General features: G+C 44.6%; 1 protein-coding gene across 2 annotated transcripts; it reads right to left on the reverse strand.

Moving 5' to 3' along the window:
• Nucleotides 1–1190: 1190 nt before the first annotated feature.
• LOC147431206 (calcium/calmodulin-regulated receptor-like kinase 1) lies at nucleotides 1191–9415 on the reverse strand. Of its 2 annotated transcripts, XM_086493841.1 has the most exons (9): nucleotides 9092–9415; nucleotides 3941–4008; nucleotides 3690–3868; nucleotides 3017–3170; nucleotides 2774–2900; nucleotides 2608–2693; nucleotides 2399–2470; nucleotides 1920–2123; nucleotides 1191–1840 (listed from the first exon to the last, which is right to left on the reverse strand). In XM_086493841.1, the coding sequence occupies exons 2-9, from the start codon at nucleotides 4004–4006 to the stop codon at nucleotides 1532–1534; spliced, it is 1197 nt and encodes a 398-aa protein (XP_086349967.1). In that variant the 5' UTR covers nucleotides 4007–4008; nucleotides 9092–9415; the 3' UTR covers nucleotides 1191–1531. The 2 variants fall into 2 exon arrangements, with proteins under 2 accessions (XP_086349967.1, XP_086349966.1); XM_086493840.1 differs by having other exon boundaries at nucleotides 3690–4008; nucleotides 9092–9414.
• Between the last annotated feature and the right edge of the window lie 15008 nt (nucleotides 9416–24423).

A 24423-nucleotide genomic window follows, 5' to 3' on the forward strand; every position in this document is an offset into this window, starting at 1 on the left:
AGCTATACACGTTAAAAGGATTTGTTGGGCTCATTTCACAAGTATTGCACTTATTCTAGCATGTAAAATATTCTATAGGAAAGTTTTATTTTCCTGATAACATTTAGCTTGCTCAACCTTTAATTGAAGCTATCTTGCCATTTGTGGCGGAACCTTATTCTTTTGAAGCTTGCATTGAATCTCTAAATGGTGTTCTCATCCACTCCGTCAAAGTCCAGGGGAGGAGGGTTGCAGATCGCGGCCGTCCGTTTAATGTCCAATCCATGGCAGAATATGGGTCTACAACAAATGGATGGGCAACACGTCAGCATGGAGAATCATCACCAAGCTTTGCAAATGATTTAAACAGTCAGAATCTTCACGAGCATTCGCCAAGTCAGCATGCAAAACAATGACTCCCTGCAACCAATCATTGCCTCTAATCAACCGTGTCGTCTACGCAAGTTGAGCGTGTCATCTGCGCAAGCTACATGGCTAGACATTTGACGGCCAAGAATGGCCATTACCTAAAATAATGCACTCCCATCATGGCTCCCAGCCTCCGCCGGTAGCCATGACGTCGCCCATTATTTCAAGGAATGGCCACTGCACGGCCATTCCCTACACCTTAACAAAACGAATTTTGGCTTCTTGTGTTGAATTAGGTCGCTTTTCTTAGGTGTTGGAGCAAGTGTTGTATTAATAGCATTCACTTCCTTCTTAGGCCAGTAAATATGAACAATGTGCTAAAAATCTTGGTAAGTTGTTTGGTCACCTTCCAAAAATCTATCTGCTTTAATATCATGTCAAACTTAATTGTTTCACTTAACAGTGACCCTTTTAAGAGTTGACTGAAGATTCTTTCTTACTATACTTTTATGGTCATAACATTCAATCTATTTGAGCATAGTAGCAGCTCCATGTGCCTTAATCTGTCTATCTTTTGCATAAAACATCACAAGGATGCCTTGCATAGTTTTCACTTTATTAGCATGTCAAGAGCATAGAGATCCCAAACACAAACATACGTGCGTGTGCGTGTGTGTGTGTGTGTGTGTGTGAGAGAGAGAGAGAGAGAGGAACAACCTCAAGGCTTGAACTATTGACCTGTTGATCTACAGGGAACTTGGGTGCTAAAGAAGTTGCTTCAGTTTCCTCTTCTTACTCACAGTGACACACATGCACATGTAGACACACAAAGAGGGGGAGGATTCTTGAAACTAGCTTATTTGCTTGGTCCTTAAAGAGATGGAAAAAGAATAGAGCCCTCACTAATAAAACCCTAGTATGAGGTATATATGAGGTTGAAAACATTTGGAGCATTTTCTGAGTTTTGCTACTTCACTTACAATGTCCCTGCCAGGATTTGTATATGGTTAAATTTGGAGTGAGCTGGTTTGGTTTATGTTACATTCAGTATTACAAGAACCCGAAAGAGTTAAAAGCAAGCATCAGAAGAACATTTTGTTTTACTTTACTCAGAAGTCAGTCAGTCGCTCTAGTGTGTCTTCCCTCGTTGCAGAATGCTTCATTCACTGCTTATAAGTTGCACTCATACTTCCGATCTCTCAGGTATGCTAGCGAGCCGAAGCAATGATGGCCGTTGAGCTTCAACGTCCAAATCCCTTTGAATGGAAGCATCACTTGCATTTCTCAAATGCCGGTTGCTAGCTTTCTTGCTTCCTAGCTTCGACAACTGTAATGATACATCTCTCATTCTTGGCCTGCTTTGTGAGCTCGCACTCACACACTGCTTTGCAAGATTGGCCATTGCTCCTAGCTCCGCTCTATTACACTTTCCATAAATTTTTTCATCCAAAATCTCCTCCCACCCTTCTTCACCCTCCACACTCAACAAAGCCTGACCAAAAACAAAAACAGTTTAGAAACTATTCACCCGGTGCGAAAAAAATCGAGGTCGGCGATTGATAGTTGCATACCAAGCCCACATAGTCCATTAGTCCTTTCTGTGGACTTCGAGCCGTTACCAACTCGAACAACAACACTCCAAAGCTATAGACATCGCTTTTGACGGTGAATTGGTTTGTGGAAATGTACTCGGGATCCACATAGCCAAATGTTCCCTTTATGCCGGTGTTGATTTGACTCGCACTGACCTCCTTTGAAAGTCCAAAATCTGAAACCTAACCAACGAATGTCCCATATTATGCCTCCCAATGTGTCTACAAGACATATGCGTCTTAAGCAAGCCTTTCCTTCAAAATTTCAAGCCAAATTGTAGAGCTAATGGCTATTGTGAATTTCAAAACACTGATTTGCAGGGCAATAGGTCTTGCAAATGTTACAAGACCAATTAAGTCCTGTGATAGACAGAATTCCAGCACACATGCTAGGCGATACAGCCCGTAATTCCAAAAGAAAAATAATTGGGCAAATTTGGCTCTAGTCATCAACTCACCCGGGCTTTCATGGTACCATCCAAAAGAATGTTCGCAGTCTTTATGTCCCTGTGGATTACAGGAGGAACTGCCTGAAGTAAAAACATAAGCTAGTCAAACAAAATGAGAGGCATGCCATTTTTTAATGCACATAACCATACAAGCAAGGATCCATAGACAGTTAGCATACCCCTCAAAACATGAGCATTTACAGGAAATTTTGGCATACCCCTTCATGGAGGTACTCAATTCCTCTAGCAATATCTTGAGCTATTTGAACTCTCATGTCCCAAGACAAAAGTTCATGATCATCACCTGTAAGAATGGAGGTCCAGATCAATTTTTCCTTGCAACCTTCATGATGATTATCAAAGCTGAAAAAGTCAGCAAGTTACCATACAAAAGTTCCGCCAAGCTGCCATTGCTCATGTATTCGTATACTAATATCCGATGGCCCTTCTCTGCGCAATACCCCATGAGATTGACCAAGTTCCTATGATGAAGCCTTCCTAGCAAGGCCACCTATCAAATCATTCAGTTTAAGGAGATGATGAGTGTATGTGTATGTGTGAGGATGGTGTGTACATGTATGCGCACGTGCATGGTGCATGTATATTGACTACACCGCTTTATATTACCTCGGTTAAGAATTCCCTCTCCCCTTGCTTTGACTCTGATGAAAGCACCTTAATTGCAAAGGTGCCTCCTTGTGGCATTATTGCTTTATAAACAGGGCCGAAGGCCCCTTCACCTAATTTTGACGTGAAATTATTTGTCGCCTTCTGTAAATCCCTGCCAAATCACACAAATGAAGCAACTGTCAGGAAAGAAATAAGTGCACTCCATCAATGTAGAAATAAGGTGCTAACAACTACTTGATAACTATCCAAGAATTTATAGACTTCTAATACAGAAGAACTGGCTAAGAGCTTCCTAATAATTGTTGATGTCTGCTTACAGATAGTTGCTAATAGATATATAATGAAAGCATGCCTAGTAGTCGTTTAATAGCTGTCAATATCCACATGTCCATTGTACAAATATAAGTAGAGGATTGTCTTCATGAATGTACATGCTAAGCATGATGCACAGAAGGTAAAGTGCATGGACGAGCAATAAGGACATGCGCATGAGAGAAGTTATAAGAATCCTCTCTCAATCTCTGTGTGCAAATAACCTTTGCACCAACAAACTTCTTTTATGTGCCAATTTAGACGCATCAAGCAAAAACACAAACATGGAAATGGACATGGACATGTCACATATGTGCAGCCTCCACACGTAGGCACACTCGTGTGTGCAATTGCTCACCTGTATGGGTAACTAGGAAGTCCAGAATTTGAGAGAACTGCACTTTTCTCGCTTCCTCCAAACCAGGATGAGAAGAGACTTTTATCTTTGTTGGAGGGTGGCGAATCATACTCTGTGGTATCTGAAAGAACCGAACTTGCATCTACAGCATTGACGCGGATAGGCAAAGCCATACCTCTCTGTTCACTAATGCTTCGAACGTCATCCTCTTTTCTTGTTATATTCAAACACAAAAATATACAAACACCGACCACTATGGTGATCCCAGCTCCAACAGTAATTCCTAAAACGACGCCAAGTAAAACTATGATGTTCATTTCTGCAAAAGCACCAAAACCTGCAGTGAGATCTTTGCATAGTATAACAGATCCAAAAACTACGAATCTCTCTCTCTCTCTCTCTCTCTCTCTCTCTCTCTCTCTCTCTCTCTCTCTCTGTGGCAGAAAAGTGGGGCTTGGTACCCTTTTGTATTACGTAATCAAAATTACAAGCCCGAAGACATGACATCAGCCCATAGGCAACACACATAACGGAACTGATAGTGGGAAAACCCCCTGAGATATTCAATGACTACAAACCATTGGGAAAAAACTACTTATGCAAAGTTACAAAAGATGGGTGATACAACAAAAGCAAGGAGCAAGGGAGTGAGGGAAGAAAGTAGCAGAGAGCTGAAGCAAAAACATGCCACCCTGAGTCGAGAGGAGGCCGAAAACTCCACCAAAGAATCTCCGATAGACAAACTCCAAATCTCCAAGGCCATATACAATGGCACATCCCAACAGAAGAGACATCACCCCCACAAGAAGACTCTACCCCAAAAATCCGGGGAGAGAGAGCCTCTAGCCAACACGGCTAGATATTCTTCAACCCAACACACACACCAAACCGATTCCAAACCTAAATCACCCATCAAATAGGAGGAAAAACAAAAAAGAACAAGCAGTAAGCAGACAGAACAAGCAAGCATACATGCACACACACCTCAACCACAAACAATCATGCAGAACACTCACCCCCCAAGCACATGCAGATCCACAAGCATAAGCATCACACACAAAAAAATAAGGTGCATACAAGCAAAGCAAGCTAAACAAACAGAAACCAAAACACATACCATCCATTTCAAACAAATTTCAAACAGGATCACCAAACAAGTTCTCAAACAGAACTCAAACTTAAAAAAACCATCTCAACATGAGTCGATTGACTTTCCATCCTATAACTTGCACCAAAAATTAGGGTTAGATTCCTTCCATAAGGTTGTAGCCGACCACAATATCGTCCATCAGCTCTTGGACAGATAGTGTCCTCTGGCGGCGATGGTAGTTCCAAGACATAGCAATCACACCGGACCTCCAAGATCATTTGCTCGTGAAAAGACATCTATTGAGAGATGTCGAGAAATTTCAAGATATAATCTGCTAGGGTTTCCATGGCAAACATTTCAGGATACCCCACTCTGCAAGAAGTTGCACTCTGAAGGAAGATGTCAGAAACCATATAACTTCGGGCAAAAATTATCTTGAAAGCTTGCCAAGTCCACGGAGTGTGCGGCTTGGTAGCTATACAGATCAACATCTGCATGGCACTGCCTCTGAGAAAAACAGCAGCTCGAAACAAATCTTGGATTCTTCTCTTGCAAGTGATCTTTATGGCTTATGTCCTATAAGACATGAGCGATGAAAACGGGAGCGCGCCCGATGCGCGATGAAGTAAGGGTGGAGTGGCTAATAAGTCCAGGGTCGGGACCCGTAGATACTACAAATAAAATTCTAGTAGTCTTTTTCTGCTCTTTTGTAGAACCAGTATGCTTTTAGAAAAGCACACACTTGATGCTTTGATACCACTGTCACAAGACAGGCACCACGTGCCAATAGAAAAGAACAAACTGAACAGACTTTTAGCACCTCAATAACAACTAAACTAAGAGAGAGACGACACGCGACACGGAGTGGCGGAATTCCACCCCAAAGAGTATTGGCCCCAAACCTTGGGCACCCCTTTCGGTATTTCTTTATATTGCATCAACATAGTACAAGCCGGTACTCTAGACTCTGCACCTTCTCTAGGAAGCATGCCAGAGAATGAGCCCATGGCCTCATATTTGAAGACCCTAGGCCCCGAAAGCAGTTTTACATGAAAAGTCTTCAAACTCAAAAGCATCTGGTCCAAAAGCTGCCAGCATAATTTACAGAAATCCGTACACCTACCACGTTAGCATGTCAGCGCAAAACGCAGAAATATGTATGGCCTACATGTCAGCACTGCCAATGTAATTTCCGGAGCATCCGTACTGCTACCACGTCATCAGCTACGCACGTGTGTGTGGGTCGGTTTTGCTCTATTTTAATTCCTTTATGTCACTGGGGCCCCATCAGACGGGGTCCCCATAAGTTGGTAGGACTTCTTCTTCTACTATTGCTTGCTCTTCTTAGGGTTTAGGCCCCTCGGCCGTGATCTGAAGGTTAGCTTTATTCTTCACTGACTTGACATGTCAGCAGTTTGTTACACCCCCCGAGCGAAGGGCAACTCCGTGGGGGGGGGGGGGGCATTACGCTTCATGTTCGCCCTCCTGCAGCCAAGTCAAGCGCAACGCCACCTTCTCGTCTCAGTCTGCTCGTCGCTATACAGGCTCTGCGCGTCTCGATTCTGCTCGTCACCAACCCGTCCGGTTCTGCTCGCCGTTCAATACACATAGAATAATACACACTAAGCCTACTTGCCTAGAGCTTGGTCACATAGCAGCTCGATTTTACCTCGGGGTTACCTCCGATAACGAATACCCGAAAGCTCACCGCAAGGGTTCGCCCAAGCTTTGCGACAGTCGAAGCAACTCCAAGCAAGCTCACGCAAATTGGACAACTTCAAGCAGCCCTTGATCGGGTTATGAAAGAGAATCGTGACCTTTAGGAAGCCGAAAACTCTACCAGAAGATTTCCAACATCATATTCCAAAGCCCCAAGGCCAAAAAGCGCAATCCAACACTGGACTTCATCTCCGAACTCCAAAAACAGAATTACATCAACTCCAAACCATTGTCCAAGAAAAGCCCAAGGGAGGTCCTCTGTAGCGGGATGGGCACCACTTGCCAACTGAAAAGCACAAACTGAACAAACTTTTAGGCACTTCAAAACACTGAACTAAAAGAGAGACTACACACGAGATATGAAGTGGCGTAGTTCAACCCCTAGAGTGAACTGGCCCCAAATTGTGGCGCCCCTTTAGGTACTTTTTTATGTTGCTTCAACAAGGTACAACAAGTGTGGCTCTGCTCTTCACCTCCCGTGGATAGAATGCCAGAGAGTGAGCCCTTTGTACGTTATTAAAGGCTCTTGGCCATCCAAAAGCAATTACATGAAAAGCATCAAGTCTAAAGCATTTGGTCCCAAAAGCTAGTGGCCTTAAGGCCTATCCGTATAGCAACACCACGTCATCAATTGTCAATGTAATTCGTGGATGTTTGTACAACGGCCACGTCAGCATGTCAGCACAAATCGCGGGCGTCTGTACAGCAAGCCACGTCATCACTTTTTACGTTGTGTGTGTGTGTGTACGCGCACTTGATTTGCTTTAGCCTCATCGACCGGGGTTCTATAAGTTTTAATAATTTGGCCACTCCACAAGGATTTGTAAGTTGGTGAGAACTTTTTCTTCTTCTCCTAGGGTTTAGGCCCCTCAGCCAAGATCTGCAGGCTGGCTTAGGGTCTTCAAAAGTTCAATGGCTTGACACGTTAGCAATTTGTGACATCCTCCACCAAACTTGCATCAAAATCTTCAATACTATAGGATAAGACAACAAGACAAGACACGCCCTCCATTTGCTCTCCATTAGAAACTCTACTATGAATTATAACTTACGTCTGCGACACTGGCTGGAGTATATTGCTACTCCTTGCGGAATGTAACCAGTCTCGTTTGTTGGCACACAACTAGTGTGAACTAACTTGCCCAAGGGTAATATCTATTGGGTGTGAGTCCAAATATGAAGAAAGAGAATCAATTATGTTCAGTCCACTCACCATTGTACCCCCTCTAACTTCGAATCCGAAGATCTTATCTCGAATTGACAACTTATGCTCGTCAAATACTAAGTCCGCAAAGCTCATGCACTGATAACAAAGCTCATGCCTCATAAGATGTGATACCCAAGACGAGGACAGATAAAAGATAGGAGATATGTAATCCCCCTCTACAATCTAAAATAAGCTATAACTTCACCTTTGCACCACTGTCACTGACCCAATCAAGAGAGTCCAGCAAAGTAAGGCATGGTTGAGCAGGGTATGTGGGCTAATGTTATAGGCGTCATCACATACAAGTTGGGGATGAATTCTTTTGTCAAAACCTGAATAGTTTCATTTGCTGTCCAGAGTGCAAAATGGTAGTACTTGAAACATGCACATATGAACTAGAGAGCATAGCTTAGAAGTCCGTCTGGGGAAGCTTAGAGATGTACTTCTGTTTGCAAAAAATGACCAATCAAAAGAGCAACCTGGATTGCATGCGCAACACTGTGAAGGACATGAAACAAATTTTTATTATGGTAAGATGCATATCCAAGATTTCCCAAAAGCTCCAATCAATTTACTCTACAAAGACTACTGGTTTCAAACGTTTGTGAAGCCTATGCACATACTAACAAGCTTAAAAAAAGATAAATGCTTGAATACCGCTAGACCTAACAAAGTCTCAAAGCTGTTGTCTCCCTATGGTAATAGAACTGGCATCCCTGAGCATATAAATGAGAAAAGGGTGATCTTGGATTAAGTACTATCCTCAATACATATCACGTTCCATGTGAACTGCAATGTGATGAATGTAACAAGCCTCCCAAGATGAATATCAATTTGGAAAGGAGTGCACAAACCACCTTACACTCTATCACTCACTGAGATGTTTCACCTTATTGGCTGCTCCCAAATCATTGAAATAGCAAGACCGTAATGCGTAGAGCTGTCCAGATCCAAAAAGTGAAATGGGCATTTTGCAGCAGTATGTGCCGACCAAAGTGCTCCCATACCCTATGTGTGCATGCCCGTAAAGCGTAGGGTTATGTGCATAGAGTGTACTGGGCATTTCTGCCAACTTGTGCCTGCCAAACTGCTCTTTTACTCCACGTTAGCGTGCACGTGCAAAATTTCAAAATAAGGCCTTGTAAAATCAAGATGCAGTGGATCAATACTTATAGAGTCCAACTGCAACTCGACTGCGCAGATCAACAACCTACCTGAACCTTGGAATGCCTTCTGATAGACGAAATAAGCCGCCCAATTTTTTAATTAATGAACCAAATGTTCCATTGGAATCTTGATCAGATGGATCGATCAACAACTGGGAATGCTAAACAGATTCGGGGAAAAAAAAACCGCAGACTCAAGAATGTAACTTGCAAGGCTTACCTGTCAGGCTAATTTGGACGCATAATCAGCGGCCTGATGAGACGCGCAGAAGGGCAAATGGGTCGAGTCGAGAAGGATCTCTCTCTCTCTCTCTCTCTAATGCAAGCGAGGAATAAGCGCAGTCCGTTGCGGAGGTCTTGTAAAGAGGAGGGAAGAGTGGAGGAAACGTGGGTTTCAGGCACTCAGGGCTAGTGGCCCTCCCTATCATCGCCCTCATCGCCTTCAACTGCCGGCGAGACCCCCCCTGGCGACAATGTCCACTGAGGACTCTCTCTCTCTCTCTCTCACGCCCCGCCCCCCACCCGGGGCCAATGTCTACACACACACACACTCTCTCTCTCTCTCTCTCTCTCTCTCTCTCTCTCTTTAGGTGCAACATTGACCAGTTCTAAATGCAAAATTTTTTATTTTTTATTTTCCAGTGAGAGAGGTATCTACCGAGAGAGAGAAAAGAGAATCTCCACGAGCATCATCGATTTTCTCATTTTTTGCAGTGCTGCACACTGCGAACTTAATGGAATTGATTAAATTAAATGACATTAAAAGAGTGAGTTTTGTTCTCCCTAACGGTTAAACACCTATGTTGTGTCAGAGTATGTCCTCCCAACCTCCCAATTCTGGATTCATTAGTTTTGAGGGAATCACACAAAGATGCCATTTGCAAAACTAAAGCAAAACGATTAGAGTAGAAAAGGAAAGGAAGGCGATTAGCCTATGTCTAAAAATGATGAAGCAATTCATTTCCAAAGCCTGCATAACCAACGTTGATAGTGTTGAATTGTCCCTAACAACAAATAACCAACAATAAAGCGGGTGCCCTATTTGTGTCGCATTGCCTACAAGACACCCCCTCGATTTAGAACAAGTTCCTACTCCCTTTGCCACTATAGCACAACCCACCCGTAACTAAGGCCTCATCACCTCTCGCTTGTAGGGCAGCTCTCTCCGATATTCAGATAGTTTGCATGCCGACCTCCTCCAACCACTTGTTCTTCTTCCACATATGCATGCATCCATAATTATCACGAGGACCCTTTCCATACACCCTTCTCTAGATCTCCTTGAGGACCCTTTCCATACACCCTTCTCTAGGTCTCCTTACAAGTCGCAAGATTCTTCTCCTATTTCTTTTTCAAAATGTGAAAGACCTACTCAAGATGATGTAAAAAGTTTCTCTCTCTAATATATTCTCACGTCTTTTCCACCAAAGGAAAAAACAACCCCTTCATATGGGAGGGTAGTGTTGCGTGGGGAGTTTTGATTGGCTATTGAAAAGGGCAAGAACTTCCAAATCCAGCATTCTTCTGGCAAATCCCCCCCCCCCCCAAACCTCTCTAGAAGATGACGAACTCTCGTAACAAATACTTGCCATCTCCACGCATATAGCTGATAGTCATCCTCAAAATCGTAGATCTGCTAGCGCTTTGCTCTCCATTGCTGGCACAAGTGTGCTACCGACGGGCTGTGTGAATGGAGGTTAGGAAAGGCTCAAAGGGACGCTGATGATGTAAAAGGTTTTTGTTTCTAATATATTCTCACATTTTTTTCCACCAAAGGAAAAAACAACCCCTTCATACGACAAGCAATAGTGGAGGGTTGTATTGCGTGGGGAATTTTGATTGGCCATTGAAAAGGGCAAGAACTTCCAAGTCTAGCATTCCTCTAGCGGCCCATGCCCCCCCTCCCCCTCTCTGAAAGATGAGGAACTCTCGCGACAAATACATGCACATCTCCACACATATAGCTGACAACAATCCTCAACATTATAGATCTGCTAGCGTTTTGCTCTTCATTGCTGCCACAAGTGTAATACCAACGGGCTGTGTGAATGGAGGTTAGGAAAGGCTCAAAAGGATGCTTCTCTTTTTTTTTTTGCAAAACTCACAATTGTGAGTGGATAGTATTAAGAACAGAAATATACACCAATCCTCAAGCTCAGACCGAGCCTTGAGGGTCAAAGGATTATATCTGCTTGGCAGATTACTTGAGAAACCACTCCTACTCCTCGGCTTTACTTATTACAAGATGTTATGTACTGTTCTAGACCAGTCCTCTGAGGCTTGTTTACATCTGATCCTGTGGATCATCAATCTGCTCTCTTGCGTTATTTCACGAAAGCTTGCCACAACTAGATCCCCCTCAAACACGCGGCGGTTCCTTGCTTGCCAAATATGGTGCAAGAAGTAGTACCTGATTACTTGGGTGCATACCAGAAGAGCAGGACTTCCCATCCTGTTACTCCCAAAGAACAAATCATTCTTGAAGAATTTAATTTGCCATGTCCTTTGAATCCACTTGCATATTTTCCCAGCCATGCCCCTGATTGCCTGGCATCCCATGAACAGGTGGGCTAGGTCTTCATTGGCTATTCTGCACCCCAAGCAACGATCGGACCCGATGCCTCTTTCTTGTATCTTTACGCCCGTCGGCAGACACCCCACATCACTTTCTACAGGAATATCTTCATATGCTAAGGCCATCTTGGCATCCAAATGTTCTTCATGACTCCCTCCCATCGTTTTTTCGTCCAGTGCCTCTTCCATAATTTGTTGAGGGGGCTACACCAATTAGCCTCGTGCATTAATGCATGGTAAATGCCTTTAGAGTGTGGTTTCCAAAAGAGGCTACTCCCGGGCCATCTCCAAGCTTCCCATTCAAAGTTGGATTCACAAATTGGCATCGCCACCTTATCAAGCTCTTTCATCACCCGATAGACTAGTAAGATCTCAAAGCCATCCAGATGAAATTGGATGGCTAAAGAGTCAGCAGTTTTCCAACACTTCCTGTTGCCATCCCAGAATTGCTCTAGTCGAACGAGCCCCTTATTATTCACCTTCCTGGCCATTTCTATCCAATAAGGGCTTTGCGGCTGCCCCAATATTTTAGAGAGCCAAGGGGACCAGTGTAATATGGAGTTCTTAAAGTATCTGGTTACTTCTCCCTATTCCAGAACCTCAGCAGCACTTTTGCACTTCCTCATCAGCTCCCCTGAGAGTCCACCAGATCTAAGATAAGACCACTTCGGGGCGAGAAGTTTGTCGTGCATCACAACCCCCTTCCACTTTCCCCCTTTTGATCCCAGTTTCGCTGCATCAAGCATTTCCTTGGTCATGATAGCCCAAGCTTGGTCCTGTTTAGCCAATGAGACCATAAATTTGGCACAAAGGGCCTCTGCATGAGACATAGGGTTAAGAATGCCGAGCCCTCCTTGGTCTACCAGGCGAGCAACTACCTCCCATCTAGCCCACTGCCATGGCCGGGAGGATTTCGTGTTGTTCTTCCAAAGAAACATTTTCACTGGTTTTAAGAATTTTTTCCAGTTACACTTAGCCATCTTGAGCACGGGGCTGAGGAAAGCAATATACGGGATCATAAAAGCATTGATCACTCTAATCCGGCTTTGGAAGGGTAGGAGAACAAACTCCCACCTTCTCATTTTGGCACTTATTTTTTCAATGACCCATTGAAATCTTTGATTGTGGGTTACGTCCACCCCTACGGGGGCACCCAGGTGTCTAAATATACTCCCTTTTAAGATAATCTCTCCTGACCAGATTGCAGGGTCAAAAGAGTCGTTCTCCGACAGGGAGATTAGTCTTAACTTCTCTATATTGCACTTGGATCCCGAGGCCACGGCAAATGTTTGCACAATCTCTAGAGCTCTCCCAACAACTTGAGGGCACGCCTTCAAGAATAGGAGCGAATCATTTGTGAACATTTTGACTAGTAGCTGGTCGTTGCCCGGCAATGCTAGACCTTGAATCTCTCCCCACGCAGCACTGGCTTCAAGCATTGTAATGAGAGGATGCGACCCGATGGCGAACAGCAAGGGGGCCAAGGGACATCCTTGCTTAATAGACCTTTTAACCTCAAATGATCCCACAATTCTGTCATTAAACAGGAGCTCTGATTGGCTGCCACCGCCTAGTGTGCGTATGAGGCGACAAAGGCGGGGCCCAAAGCCCAAAGCTCCCATGACTTCTTCTATATAGGACCATTCTATCCTATCATAGGCTTTGTCGAGGTCTAGTTGCAGCAAGATGCACTCTTGCTTGGGAAAGGATGCATACTCTATTCCTACCATTGCTGCCAAGATATTGTCATATATAGATCTCCCTTTAATGAACCCATGTTGATGGGGAGAGATGATCCGACTCAGGAGGGGGGCAATTCTGAGAGCTATCGCCTTGGCAATAATTTTGTATGCTACTGACATCTCGTAATGGGACGCCAATGTTTAATTTGAGAGCATCAAATCTGTTTGGGAATCGGCTTGATAAGCCCTCTCTTAACACTTGCATCCAACGACTCTTCGGAAACAACTAGATTGGCCATCCGTGTGAGTGGACCCTTGAGATCGTCCCAAAATTCCTTGAAAAATTCAGTCGTCGATCCATCCCAGCTGGGGGACTTTTCATTGCCAAGAGCTTTTAGTGCCGCTGAGAATTCTTCCTCAGAGAAGGCCTTTTCCATGCGGTTGGCTTCCTCTTGGAGAACCTTATTTTCAACACTTCCAAGTAAAGACGCCCGGGCTTCTTTCACTTCCTGAGATTGGGTCTCTGGCTGGCCGATAATCTGGTTGAGATACTTGAGCATAAGTGCAGCCATCTCATCTTGGTTTTGAATTGTATTCCCTTTCTCATCATCGAGCACTTGCACGTGGCCTCGACTTTTCCTCACCTTCAGAGCCCTAAAAAAATGTGCTTGGTTAGCAGGCTCTGGTTGCAGGAAAGTTTCCCTAGATAGCAGTCTCGCCTTCTTGATTTCCTCCAGTTGTTCGTTGGCCAGGTGAGATTTAGCTTCAAGCCATCGCTTGTGCTCATCTTCGGTAGCCAGTCGGCAGCCTTCCTAGAGGCTAATTGCGCTACCTCCTCTGTGAGATGTTTGAAATGTGCCTTATTGGCTTTTTTAACCCAAGGACCCGAAGTTTTGATAGCTTTTTGTACACTCCAAACAAATACATTCGAAGCACAAGTTTTATTCATCCCCGCATCTTTCTTGAGCTTTCCCAACGCTTTTTTGGTGATGCTTCTGAAGAGAGGGTCTTTGAATAGGTGTGTCCCTGCAACCAGAAGCTTTTTCTTCCCTCTCGGGGATTGCCCCCCCCCTTTTCATTTCTCGTGTTGTATGTGTAAAGGCATGTGATTGGAGAGGCTTTTTGTTGAGATTACCTTCATCTCTAACGTCGATGAGATCCAGTCGGCTTGATGAGAGCAGTAGCATCTATCCAGCTGGGAGGCAGTGCGGGCATACTGAAGGCTTGTGTAGGTGAATCCAGGCATGCTGTTCCATGGGCCCACTTCCCACAAGTCAATCATAGCCCACTTCTCACATAAGCTCAGCCATTTAGAATTTTCTAAGCCAGCCAGTAGACTGGTGGAGCCTCTTCTGTCCTTTCTTTTCTCAACCATATTGAAACCTCCAACCATCAGCCACTCCCCTTCGATCGGAGTATCCCTGAGCTGCATCCACAGTTTAGCTCTATCCTTTGCGTTGCAGGGGTCGTACACATTTACTATGGTGATAGGTTGATTGTCCCATCCGATTCTAACACCAAGGACTCTTCCAGAGGGGTGGCTAAGAACCACCTTTGGCTCCAAATCTTTGTCAACAATGGACAAGACACCACTGAAACCGTCGCTTCCTTCTCCATAAAAGATAAGTTTTTTTCCTATAGCCTGTTTTCTCTTGCACCGGGCATCCAAATGGTGTTCTTGGATGGCCCAGCAATTGACTGCCTTATATTTCTTCACTTCCTCCCAGAAGAGAGTGCCCTTCTTCCGGGTTTTTAGTCCCTTCACATTCCAAGAATGAATAGAGAGAGTATCCATCATTGGGAAAGGGGGACAAATTCTTCTACCTCCAGGAACTCTTCCCCAGAGTTCCCATTCAGGTTGTCCTCTTCCATTGGCTCCGCTTCTGTTGGAACCTGCATGGTATCCAACTTGGAAGTGAAAAGGTCCTCTTGATTCGTCTTCCCCAAAACTTCGAATATATTGTCATACAGGACCGGAAGCTTTGGGAGATCCGGCTGGAGACCTATGGTTTGTCCCAAGGCCCTAGCCTTTGCTTTGAACCGTTTGCATGAAATCTGAGATACTTGTTGCCAGCCCTCATCTTTTGACCTAATAGTTGGAGACATCACGATCTTCTGCATAACTGAGGTGGCCGTTCTTTGCTGAGCGGTGGATGAAAAGCGGTAGCTTTGGGTGGTCTTGCCCTTACCCCGGTTGCCATGCTCTTGTTTCTCCACATCTTTATTCGAGTTGACTTTATTTTGCCCACCCTCTGCTTTGCCAAGATCTTCAGTAGGCTTCTTTGTTTGGATCTCCTGTATTAGTGCCACCCTGTGGGGTAGCCTGTGATTCGCTTCTCTCCTCTGTAGGCTTTAGCACCTCAGCGGGACACGCCCTCGTATAATGTCCGAATTTGTTGCATTTGAAGCAGGCCCCGAAGAAGGTGTTGAAGTTAAGAGGAATGATCTTTAGCCCTGCCCCAACATTCACCACCAAGTTCTTTGGGTGTGGCTTCCTCAAATCCCACCAGATACATACCTTGTTTGCTGCTACCCCCGAGGCTCTGGAAGATGGAACAAATAATGGATCACCAAGCAAGGCTATGAGGTCCTTCAAGTTCTTCCTAAGCCATACTGGGAGGTTACCAAACTCCACCCATACTGGGCATAGATCCTTGAATGCCTCGTTAGATTCAAACAGAGGGTCCCAAGGAAGCTTCTTATGTTGTTACGCCGTCTTAACCTAGCATCACTCGCATCACCCTCACATCAACCTCTAATTGGACTTTTCCATTGAGTTTTAAGGTGATTCCTATGTGCATCATGTATAGGATATTAAGGGTTGTTACCCATGCATGATTATAGTTATAAGTATAGATACATATAATTATACATGGGCTTTTGCATTGAGTTTCAAGGTGATTCCTTTATGCATCATGTATAAGGGTTGTTGCCTCATGTATAATTAAAGGTATACAGAGTGGTCTATAGTTCTAAGGACCCTATTAATTTCTCATCGAGATTCTAAGCATCTACCAAATCTCAAAGGAAAATGGCTCGTAGCCCCAATTCCTGCAACCCCGCCCCCCTTCCCCCTTGCTCTCAAGAAGAGATTGCCTACAGCCTTGCACCCTTTGGTGCTACTCCCTTGACACGCACACGCACACGCACACGCATAGAGGGATCTACACATAGCCATGTGCCTTGTGTTGCCTCCACCTTCTGGCCCTATCTCCTTGAGAGGTTGTCTTTGCCTCATTAGTCAGCCAAGCAGTGCGTGACTCTCAAGCAAGGAGAGGTAGTGTCTCCCATCCTACCAACGAAAGAGAGATAGAGATAGAGAGAGAGCATGCATGTGCTCTACAACGCAATCGGCGCACGAACAAAAGAGTAGAGTTACACTCGTGTTCCTACCGAGAAATTTTCTATGTTGATCGCCCAACACTCATCCCCCCTCCTTCACTAGCCCGAGACACGTGCCATTGTTCATACCTCCCTACCTACCTTTGTGCCACACATGCTCAAATCCTAGCCTCATTAGAATTTGCTTTTGATGTCAAAGAGGTTATCTTCAAAGATACCCTCTAATTCAACCCCGCAAAATGAATAGAATAGACCCACCAATGGGTCTATTAGTGAAATAGTTGTTGCTTGGAAAGGTGATTAGCAAGAAACACCAAAGGTATTGACTTTGTGCGTGCAAGGAAGACAAAGGAAGGAGAGTCTCCATTCTCTTTCTCCATAGCAACAATTTGCAAGCCCAGAGTGCGCACCCATAAGCCCTCTAGAGATAGTTTTACAGGTCCAAGAGCAACGTTGTAGATTTTTGTGAGCGCCTCCTCGAATTGGATGAAGATGTCAATCTGTGCTACATGGCAAGGTTAATGGTGGCAATTTTTCTTTCTTCCTGTTTCTTGTAAAAGGTGCATTAAGTAGATATCCCTATTGGGAATTGAAAAAAAGAAAAGGTATCATCTTATGTAGGCTATCACAACAACATATAGTTTCCATCTTGCTACACCTTATTTTCAAAATTGATAAGGAGCATTTTACCTCTTCTTCCATTGCTTAGTTATAAGCTCTCTTCTAGCTTTTTCTGATTTCTAAAATGCAAAATTGTAAGCTTGACATAAGAAGAAGTGAGCACCCTCATCATCTCCCACTACAGCTTTTTGGGTAGGGCCGTGCAAATTTGTAGATTTTAGCATGCCTCTGTGATCCTTCGAGATCATTGAGCTCCAGGCACCTACCCAAACTCTCAAACCACTAGGCTCCAATCTCATAGGCAACTAGCCATATATTTCGACGGGTCTTTTCTATTGTTGGTTTAACCAGGATCCTCATCCATTGCTGCAAATGTGCCTTTCAATTGTTGTTTGTCCACATGGTTGATTTTGGTGTTTGATGTCAACTTGTGAGAGATTTTGTGACGAGGACATCTTGTGGTGCTATCCCATAATTCTATTGTCTCACATGAACCAGTGCATTGCTATAAATTCAACAAGTACTTTCACTTTCAAAATTGCGTCACTATAAAATTTTCACCTTTGTTACGCAATAAAAAATTTATGCAAAGCACAAGCATACATGCTATTTTTTTTTTGTAGTGGTCCAGACATTCTCGCCCAAGCAGATACAAGAGTGCATCTTCGAGCGTCAGCCATCCACAATTGAACCCATGACCTGGGTCACGGAGTTTGAATCCTCAACCAACTAGGCTAGCTCCCATCGACACAAGCATACAAGCTTTTTTTTTCTTTTGCAAAACAATGGTGAGTGGATTATATTAAGAGATCCAAAAAATTACAAATTCTTGCTATGCTCGTCACGAGCCATGACCACTTTAGCAGACCATAAATACATCGTCTAATGGGGGAGCCACCCCATGACTACAGATGAACCCATACTTTCACCTTTGCACGTTCGCTAGTACGATGTCTAGGGTCCTATTCCACTCCTCTAAGTGTCAGCACAAGCATACAGGCTTAACGAAATGATTTACCACTAGCACGATGTTGAAATATCAAAGTTACTTTAATTTTTAAGAATGTTACCTCCACAATCTCGAAATACAATATATAAATACATTTAGATATGTTTTTCATTTACATGTTAGTATACATATCGCATACATTGAGTTTATGCATACACATTTATGTTTGGACAACAAACATACATCGAGTTTATGTATACACATTTATGTTTGGACAACAAACTTGAGAGAGAGAGAGAGAGAGAGAGAGAGAGAGCATAGATATTTAGATTCGAGGAGTTTGAAAAAGTCAAACAAACTCTCTTTGCAGAAAAATTCCTTCAAAAGATGAATTGAATGAAAGAAAACGTTACAGACTGGCGAAGCTGAGAGGACTGTGAAGTTGGAGTTAGCGATGTTTTAGGGCCGATGGTTTAGCTTCAGGCAGGTATGCACGATGGTTTAGGGCCTCAGAAGGACGTCGTTAAGGATTAGCCCTGCTCGTTAAGCTTCACCTTAGGGCTTTTTTTTTCCTACCTTAGTTCAACTGAGCACAGAGAAGTGCTTTGAGCAGTGTTTGGTAAGCTTGAGCGTCCCCGCCTCCCCTCCTTTAAGTGTCCCCGCTTCTCCTCCTGCATTAGCGAGTTTAAGTTCTCCCTTTTGTGCGTGACCGTGAGTTGAGCAACACGCACGGTGCGTTAAGCAGCAAGGTAGGGCATCCCCCCCCCCCTCCCCCTCCCACTGCGTGATCTTTATCTTTGCCGATTACTATCAGAAATTATTATATTTCCCTTTTGTAACTTGGTGTCGCGGTGAGGCCCGTCACTGCGACATGGCGAGCTCCTCTAAGCCGTCCTACGCCGAAGCAGTGGGGCAGGCAAAGAGTAGCCCGACGCTCTGAAGGCAATCGAGCCGACCGACGACCTTGCGAAACCGAGCACCGATGATAGTGGTCAAAGCTCCCTTACTAATCTGAGTAAGGAGGAACTGAAACAAAGAAAGACGCAGGTGGAAAAAGACCTCGCAGCAATCCTCTGTGCACTGTCATTGAACAAAAGGTCACACAAAGATTCGGCGACGCAGGAGGATGCTGCTAAAGTGGCCAAAGGGGACAGAGCTTTCCAACCACTTAAGAAGGCACTCCCGCAGCGTGTCGAGGTGGAAGATGCCGTTACGGTGGTTGTTCCCCCCGCCATAGTGAAAAAACAACTTGCGGAGGTTTCAAACTCCACTCTGGTCTTCGGGTTTATGGGGAGAGTTCCCAATAGAATTGAGCTTAGTAATTGGCTTTGCATTCCACTGGTGTTGAATCAGCACGGCTCGGTAATGTTCACCCAATATATAGCAAAAGGATTCGTGTCAGTTCAGTTCAACGATAGTGCAATGGTTGAGAAGGTTTTGGCAAAAAGCCCGTTGTTCTTCAATCGCGTGTCGGTGTGCGTGCTCCCTTGGGACCCTCTATTTGAATCTAACGAGGAATTCAAGGATCTCTTCCCAATATGGGTGGAGTTTGTCAACCTCCCCGTATGGCTTAGGAAGAATTTGAAGGACCTTGCATTTGCGCTTGGTGATCCACTTTTTGTCCCATGTGCCAGAGCCTCGGGTGTAGCAGCAAACAAGGTCTGTATCTGGTGGGATCTTCGAAAGCCACAGCCAAAGAACTTGGTGGTGAACGTTGGGACAGGACTAAAGATCATTCCTCTTAACTTTAACACTTTCTTCGGGGCCTGCTTCAAATGCAACAACTTCGGGCATTATGCGAGGGCGTGTCCCGCTGAGGTGCTAAAGCCTACAGATGAATTACAGGCTACCCCACAGGGTGGCATGAATACAATAGATCCAACAAAAAAGCCTACTAAAAATCTTGGCAAGGCAGAGGGTGGGCAAAATAGAGTCAACACGGATAAAGATGTGGAAAAACAAGATCATGGCAACCGGGTAAGGGCAAGACCACCCAAAGCTACTGCTTTTCATCCACCGCTCAGCAAAGAACGGCCACCCTAGTGATGCAGAAGATCGTGATGTCTCCAACTCTTAGGTCAAAAGATGAGGGTTGGCAACAAGTATCTCATATTTCATGTAAACGGTTCAAAGAGAAGGCTAGGGCCTTGGGTCAAATCAATGGTCTCACGCCGGATGTCCCAAATCCTCCTTTCCTATATGACAACATATTCGAAGTTTTGGGGAAGATGAATCAAGAGGACCTTTCCACATCCAAGCTAGATACCATGCAGATTCCAGCTGAAAAGGAGCCAATGGAAGAGGACAACCTGAATGGGAACTCTATTGAAGAGTTCTTTGAGGCAGAAGAATTTGTCCCCCTTTCCCAATGATAGATACTCTCTCTATTTAGTCTTGGAACGTGAAGGGATTAAAAACCAGCAAGAAGGGCACTCTCTTCTGGGAAGAAGTGAAGAAAGAGAAGGTAGTCAATTGATGGGCCATCCAAGAGCACCATTTGGATGCTCGTAGCAAGAGAAAACAGGCTGTAGGAAAAAAACTTATCTTTTATGGGGAAGGAAGCGATGGTTTCAGTGGTGTCTTGTTCATTGCTGACAGAGACTTGGAACCAAAGATGGTTTTAAACCACCCCTTCGGAAGAGTCCTTGGTGTTAGAATCAAATGGGACAATCAACCTATCACCATAGTGAATGTTTATGGCCCTTGAAAGGCAAAGGATAGAGCTAAATTGTGGATGCAGCTCAGCGATACTCCTATTGAAGGGGAGTGGCTAATGGTTGGAGATTTCAATATGGTCGAGAAAAGCAAGGACAAAGCAGGCTCCGCCAGTCTACTGGCTGGCTCAGAAAAGTCTAAATGGCTGAGCTTATGTGAGAAGTGGGCTATGATTGACTTGTGGGAAGTGGGCCCATGGAACATCATGCATGGATTCACCTACACAAGCCTTCAATACGCTGCACTGCCTCCCGATTGGACAGATGCTACTACTTTCATCAAGCTGACTAGATCTCATCAACGTTAGAGATGAAGGTAATCTCAACAAAAAGCCTCTCCGATCATATGCCATTACACTTACAACTCAAGAAAGTAGGGGCGGGGGCAATCCCGAGAGGGGAGAAAAAGCTTCTTGTTACAGGGTCATACCTGTTCAAAGACCCTCTCTTAAGAAGCATCACCAAGAAAGCGTTGGGAAAGCTCAAGAAAGATGTAGGGTTGAACAAACCTAGTGCTTGGAATATATTTTCGGAGTGTTCAAAAAGCTATCAAAACTTCGGGTCCTCGGGTTTAAAAATCCAATGAGGCACAAATCAAACATCTCACAGAGGAGGTAGCGCAATTAGCCTCTAGGAATGCTGCCAGACTGGCTACCGAGGATGAGCACAAGCGATGGCTTGAAGCTAAATCTCACCTGGCCAACGAACAACTGGAGGAAATCAGAAGGCGAGATTGCTTTCTAGGGAAACTTTCCTTTAACCAGAGCCTTCTAACCAAGCACATTTTCTTAGGGCTCTGAAAGTGAGGAAGAATCGAGGCCGCGTGCAAGTGCTAGATGATGAGAAAGGGAATACAATTCAAAACCAAGATGAGATGGATGGACCTCAAGTATCTCATCCAAATTATCGGCCAGCCAGAGACCCAATCTTAGGAAGTGGAAGAAGCCCTAGCGTCTTTACTTGGGAGTGTTGAAAAGAAGGTTCCCCAGGAGGAAGCCAACCGCATGGAAAAGGCCTTCTTTGAGGAGGAATGCTCAACGACACTAAAAGCTCTTGGCAATGAAAAGTCCCCTGGTTGGGATAGACCGATGGCTGAATTCTTCAGGGACTTTTGGGATGATCTCAAGGGTCCAGTCACACGGATGGCCAATCAAATTGTTTCCAAAGAGTTGTTGGATGCAAGTATTAAGACAGGGCTTATCAAGCCCATCCCCAAACATATCTGTTGCTCTCAACTTAAACATTGGCGTCCCATTACGATGATGTCAGTAGCATACAAAATTATTGCCAAGGCGATAGCTCTCACACTTGCCCCCCTCCTGAGTCGGATCATCTCTCCCCATCAACACGGGTTCATTAAAGGGAGATCTATATATGACAATATCTTGGCAGCAATGGTAGGAATAGAGTATGCATCCTTCTCCAAGCAAGAGTGAATCTTGCTGTAGCTGGACCTCGACAAAGCCTATGATAGAATAGAATGGTCCTATATAGAAGAAGTCATGGGAGCTCTAGGCTTTGGGCCCCGCCTTTGTCGTCTCATACGCACACTAGGCGTTGGCAGCCAATCAGAGCTCCTGTTTAATGATAGAATTGTGGGCTCTTTTGAGGTTAAAAGGTCTATAAAGCAAGGATGTCCCCTGGCCCCCTTGCTTTTTGCCATCGGGTTGCATCCTCTCATTACGGTGCTCAAAGCCAGTGCTGCGAGGGGAGAGATTCAAGGTTTGGCATTACCGAGCAACGACCAGCTACTGGCAAAAATGTTCGCAGATGATTCGATCCTATTCTTGAAGGCATGCCCTCAAGTTGTCAGGAGAGCTATGGAGATTGTGCAAACATTTGCCGTGGCCTCGAGATCCAAGTGCAATATAGAGAAGTCAAGACTAATATCCCTATCGGTGAACGACTCTTTTGACCCTGCAGTCTGGACAGGAGAGATTATCTCAAAAGGGAGCGTATTCAGACACCTGGGAGCCCCCGTTGGGGTGAACGTAACCCACAGGCAAAGATTTCAATGGGTCCTTGAAAAAATAAGTTCGAAAATGGGAAGATGGGAGTTTGTTCTCCTCCCCTTCCAAAGCCGGATTAGAGTGATTAATGCTTTTATGATCCCGTATATTTCTTTCCTCAGCCCCGTGCTCAAGACGGCTAAGTGTAGTTGTAAAGAATTCTTAAAACCAGTGAAAAGGTTTCTTTTGAAGAACAACACGAAAACCTCCCGGCCATGGCAGTTTGCTAGATGGGAGGTAGTTGCTCGCCCATTAGACCAAGGAGGGCTCGATATTCTTAACCATGTATCCCATGCTGAGGCCCTTTGTGCCAAGTTTATGGTCTCATTGGCTAAACAGGACCAAGCTTGGGCTATCATGACCAAGGAAATGCTTGATGCAATAAAACTGGGATCGAAAGGGGGGAAAGTGGAAGGGGGTTGTGATGCACGAAAAACTTCTTGCCCCAAAGTGGTCTTATCTTAGATCTGATGGACTCTTAGGGGAGCTAATGAGGAAGTGCAAAAGTGCAGCTGAGGTTTTGGAATGGGGGGAAGTAACCAGATACTTTAAGAACTCTATTTTGCACTGGTTCCCTTGGCTCTCTAGAATATTGGGGCAGCTACATAGCCCCTATTGGATAGAAATGTCCAGGAATGTGAATAATAAGGGGCTTGTTCGACTTGAGCAATTCTGGGATGGCAACAGGAAGTGCTGGAAAACTGTTGACTCTTTAGCCACCCAATTTCAACTGAATGGCTTTGAGATCTTACTAGTCTACATGGTGATGAAAGAGCTTGATAAGGTGGTGATGCCAATTTGTGAATCCAACTTTGAATGGGACGCTTGGAGATGGCCCGGGAGTAGCCTCTTTTGGAAACCACATCTAAAGGCATTTACCATGCATTGACATCAATGCACGAGGCTAATTGGTGTAGCCCCCTAAACAAATTATGGAAGAGGCCCTGGACGAACGGTGGGAGGGAGTCATGGAGAACATCTGGAAGCCAAGGTGGCCTTAGTATATGAAGATATTTTTGTGGAAAGTGATGTGGGGTGCTCTGCCGACGGGCATGAAGATACAAGAAATAGGAATCGGGTCCAATCGTTGCTCGGGGTGCAGAATAGCTAGTGAAGACCTAGCCCACCTTTTCATAGGATGCCAGCCAATCAGTGGCATGGCTGGCCCAAATATGCAAGTGGATTCAAAGGACATGGATAATTAATTTCTTCAAGAATGATCTGTTCTTTGGTAGTAACAGGTTGGGAAGTCCTGCTCTTCTTGTCTGCACTCAAATAATCAGGTACTACTTCTTTCACCATATTTGGCAGGCAAGCAACCGTCGTGTGTTTGAGGGGGATCTGGGTGTGGCAAGCTTTGATGAAATAATACAAGAGAGTAGAGTGACGATCCACATGATCGGAGGCAAACAAGCCTCAGAGGACTGGTCTAGAACAATACAATATGACATTTTGTAATAAGTAAAGCCTAGGAGTAGTTGTGGTCTCTATGTCAAGCAGAAAACTTGTAGTCCTTTGACCCTCAAGGCTCGGTCCGAGCTCGAGGTTGGTGTATATTCTGATGTTATTAATACTATCCACTCACAATTGTGAGTTTTGCCAAAACAAAAAAAGATACCTTCAAAAGAGAAGTAAAAACCTATGTTTTTTTGACATAAAGG

This window comes from Adiantum capillus-veneris, chromosome 21 (assembly GCF_014529385.1).
Source record: "Adiantum capillus-veneris isolate H3 chromosome 21, ASM1452938v2, whole genome shotgun sequence".
Lineage (NCBI taxonomy): Eukaryota > Viridiplantae > Streptophyta > Polypodiopsida > Polypodiales > Pteridaceae > Adiantum > Adiantum capillus-veneris.

Excerpts from the sequence above, each read along its gene's own strand:
- LOC147431206 (XM_086493840.1), bottom strand. The coding sequence starts at position 4,006 with ATGAACATCATAGTTTTACTTGGCGTCGTTTTAGGAATTACTGTTGGA. Across the intron at positions 3,171-3,689 it reads CTTCCTAGTTACCCATACAG|GGATTTACAGAAGGCGACAA; the intron begins GTGAGCAATTGC and ends GTGATTTGGCAG. Across the intron at positions 2,901-3,016 it reads AGAGGGAATTCTTAACCGAG|GTGGCCTTGCTAGGAAGGCT; the intron begins GTAATATAAAGC and ends ATGATTTGATAG.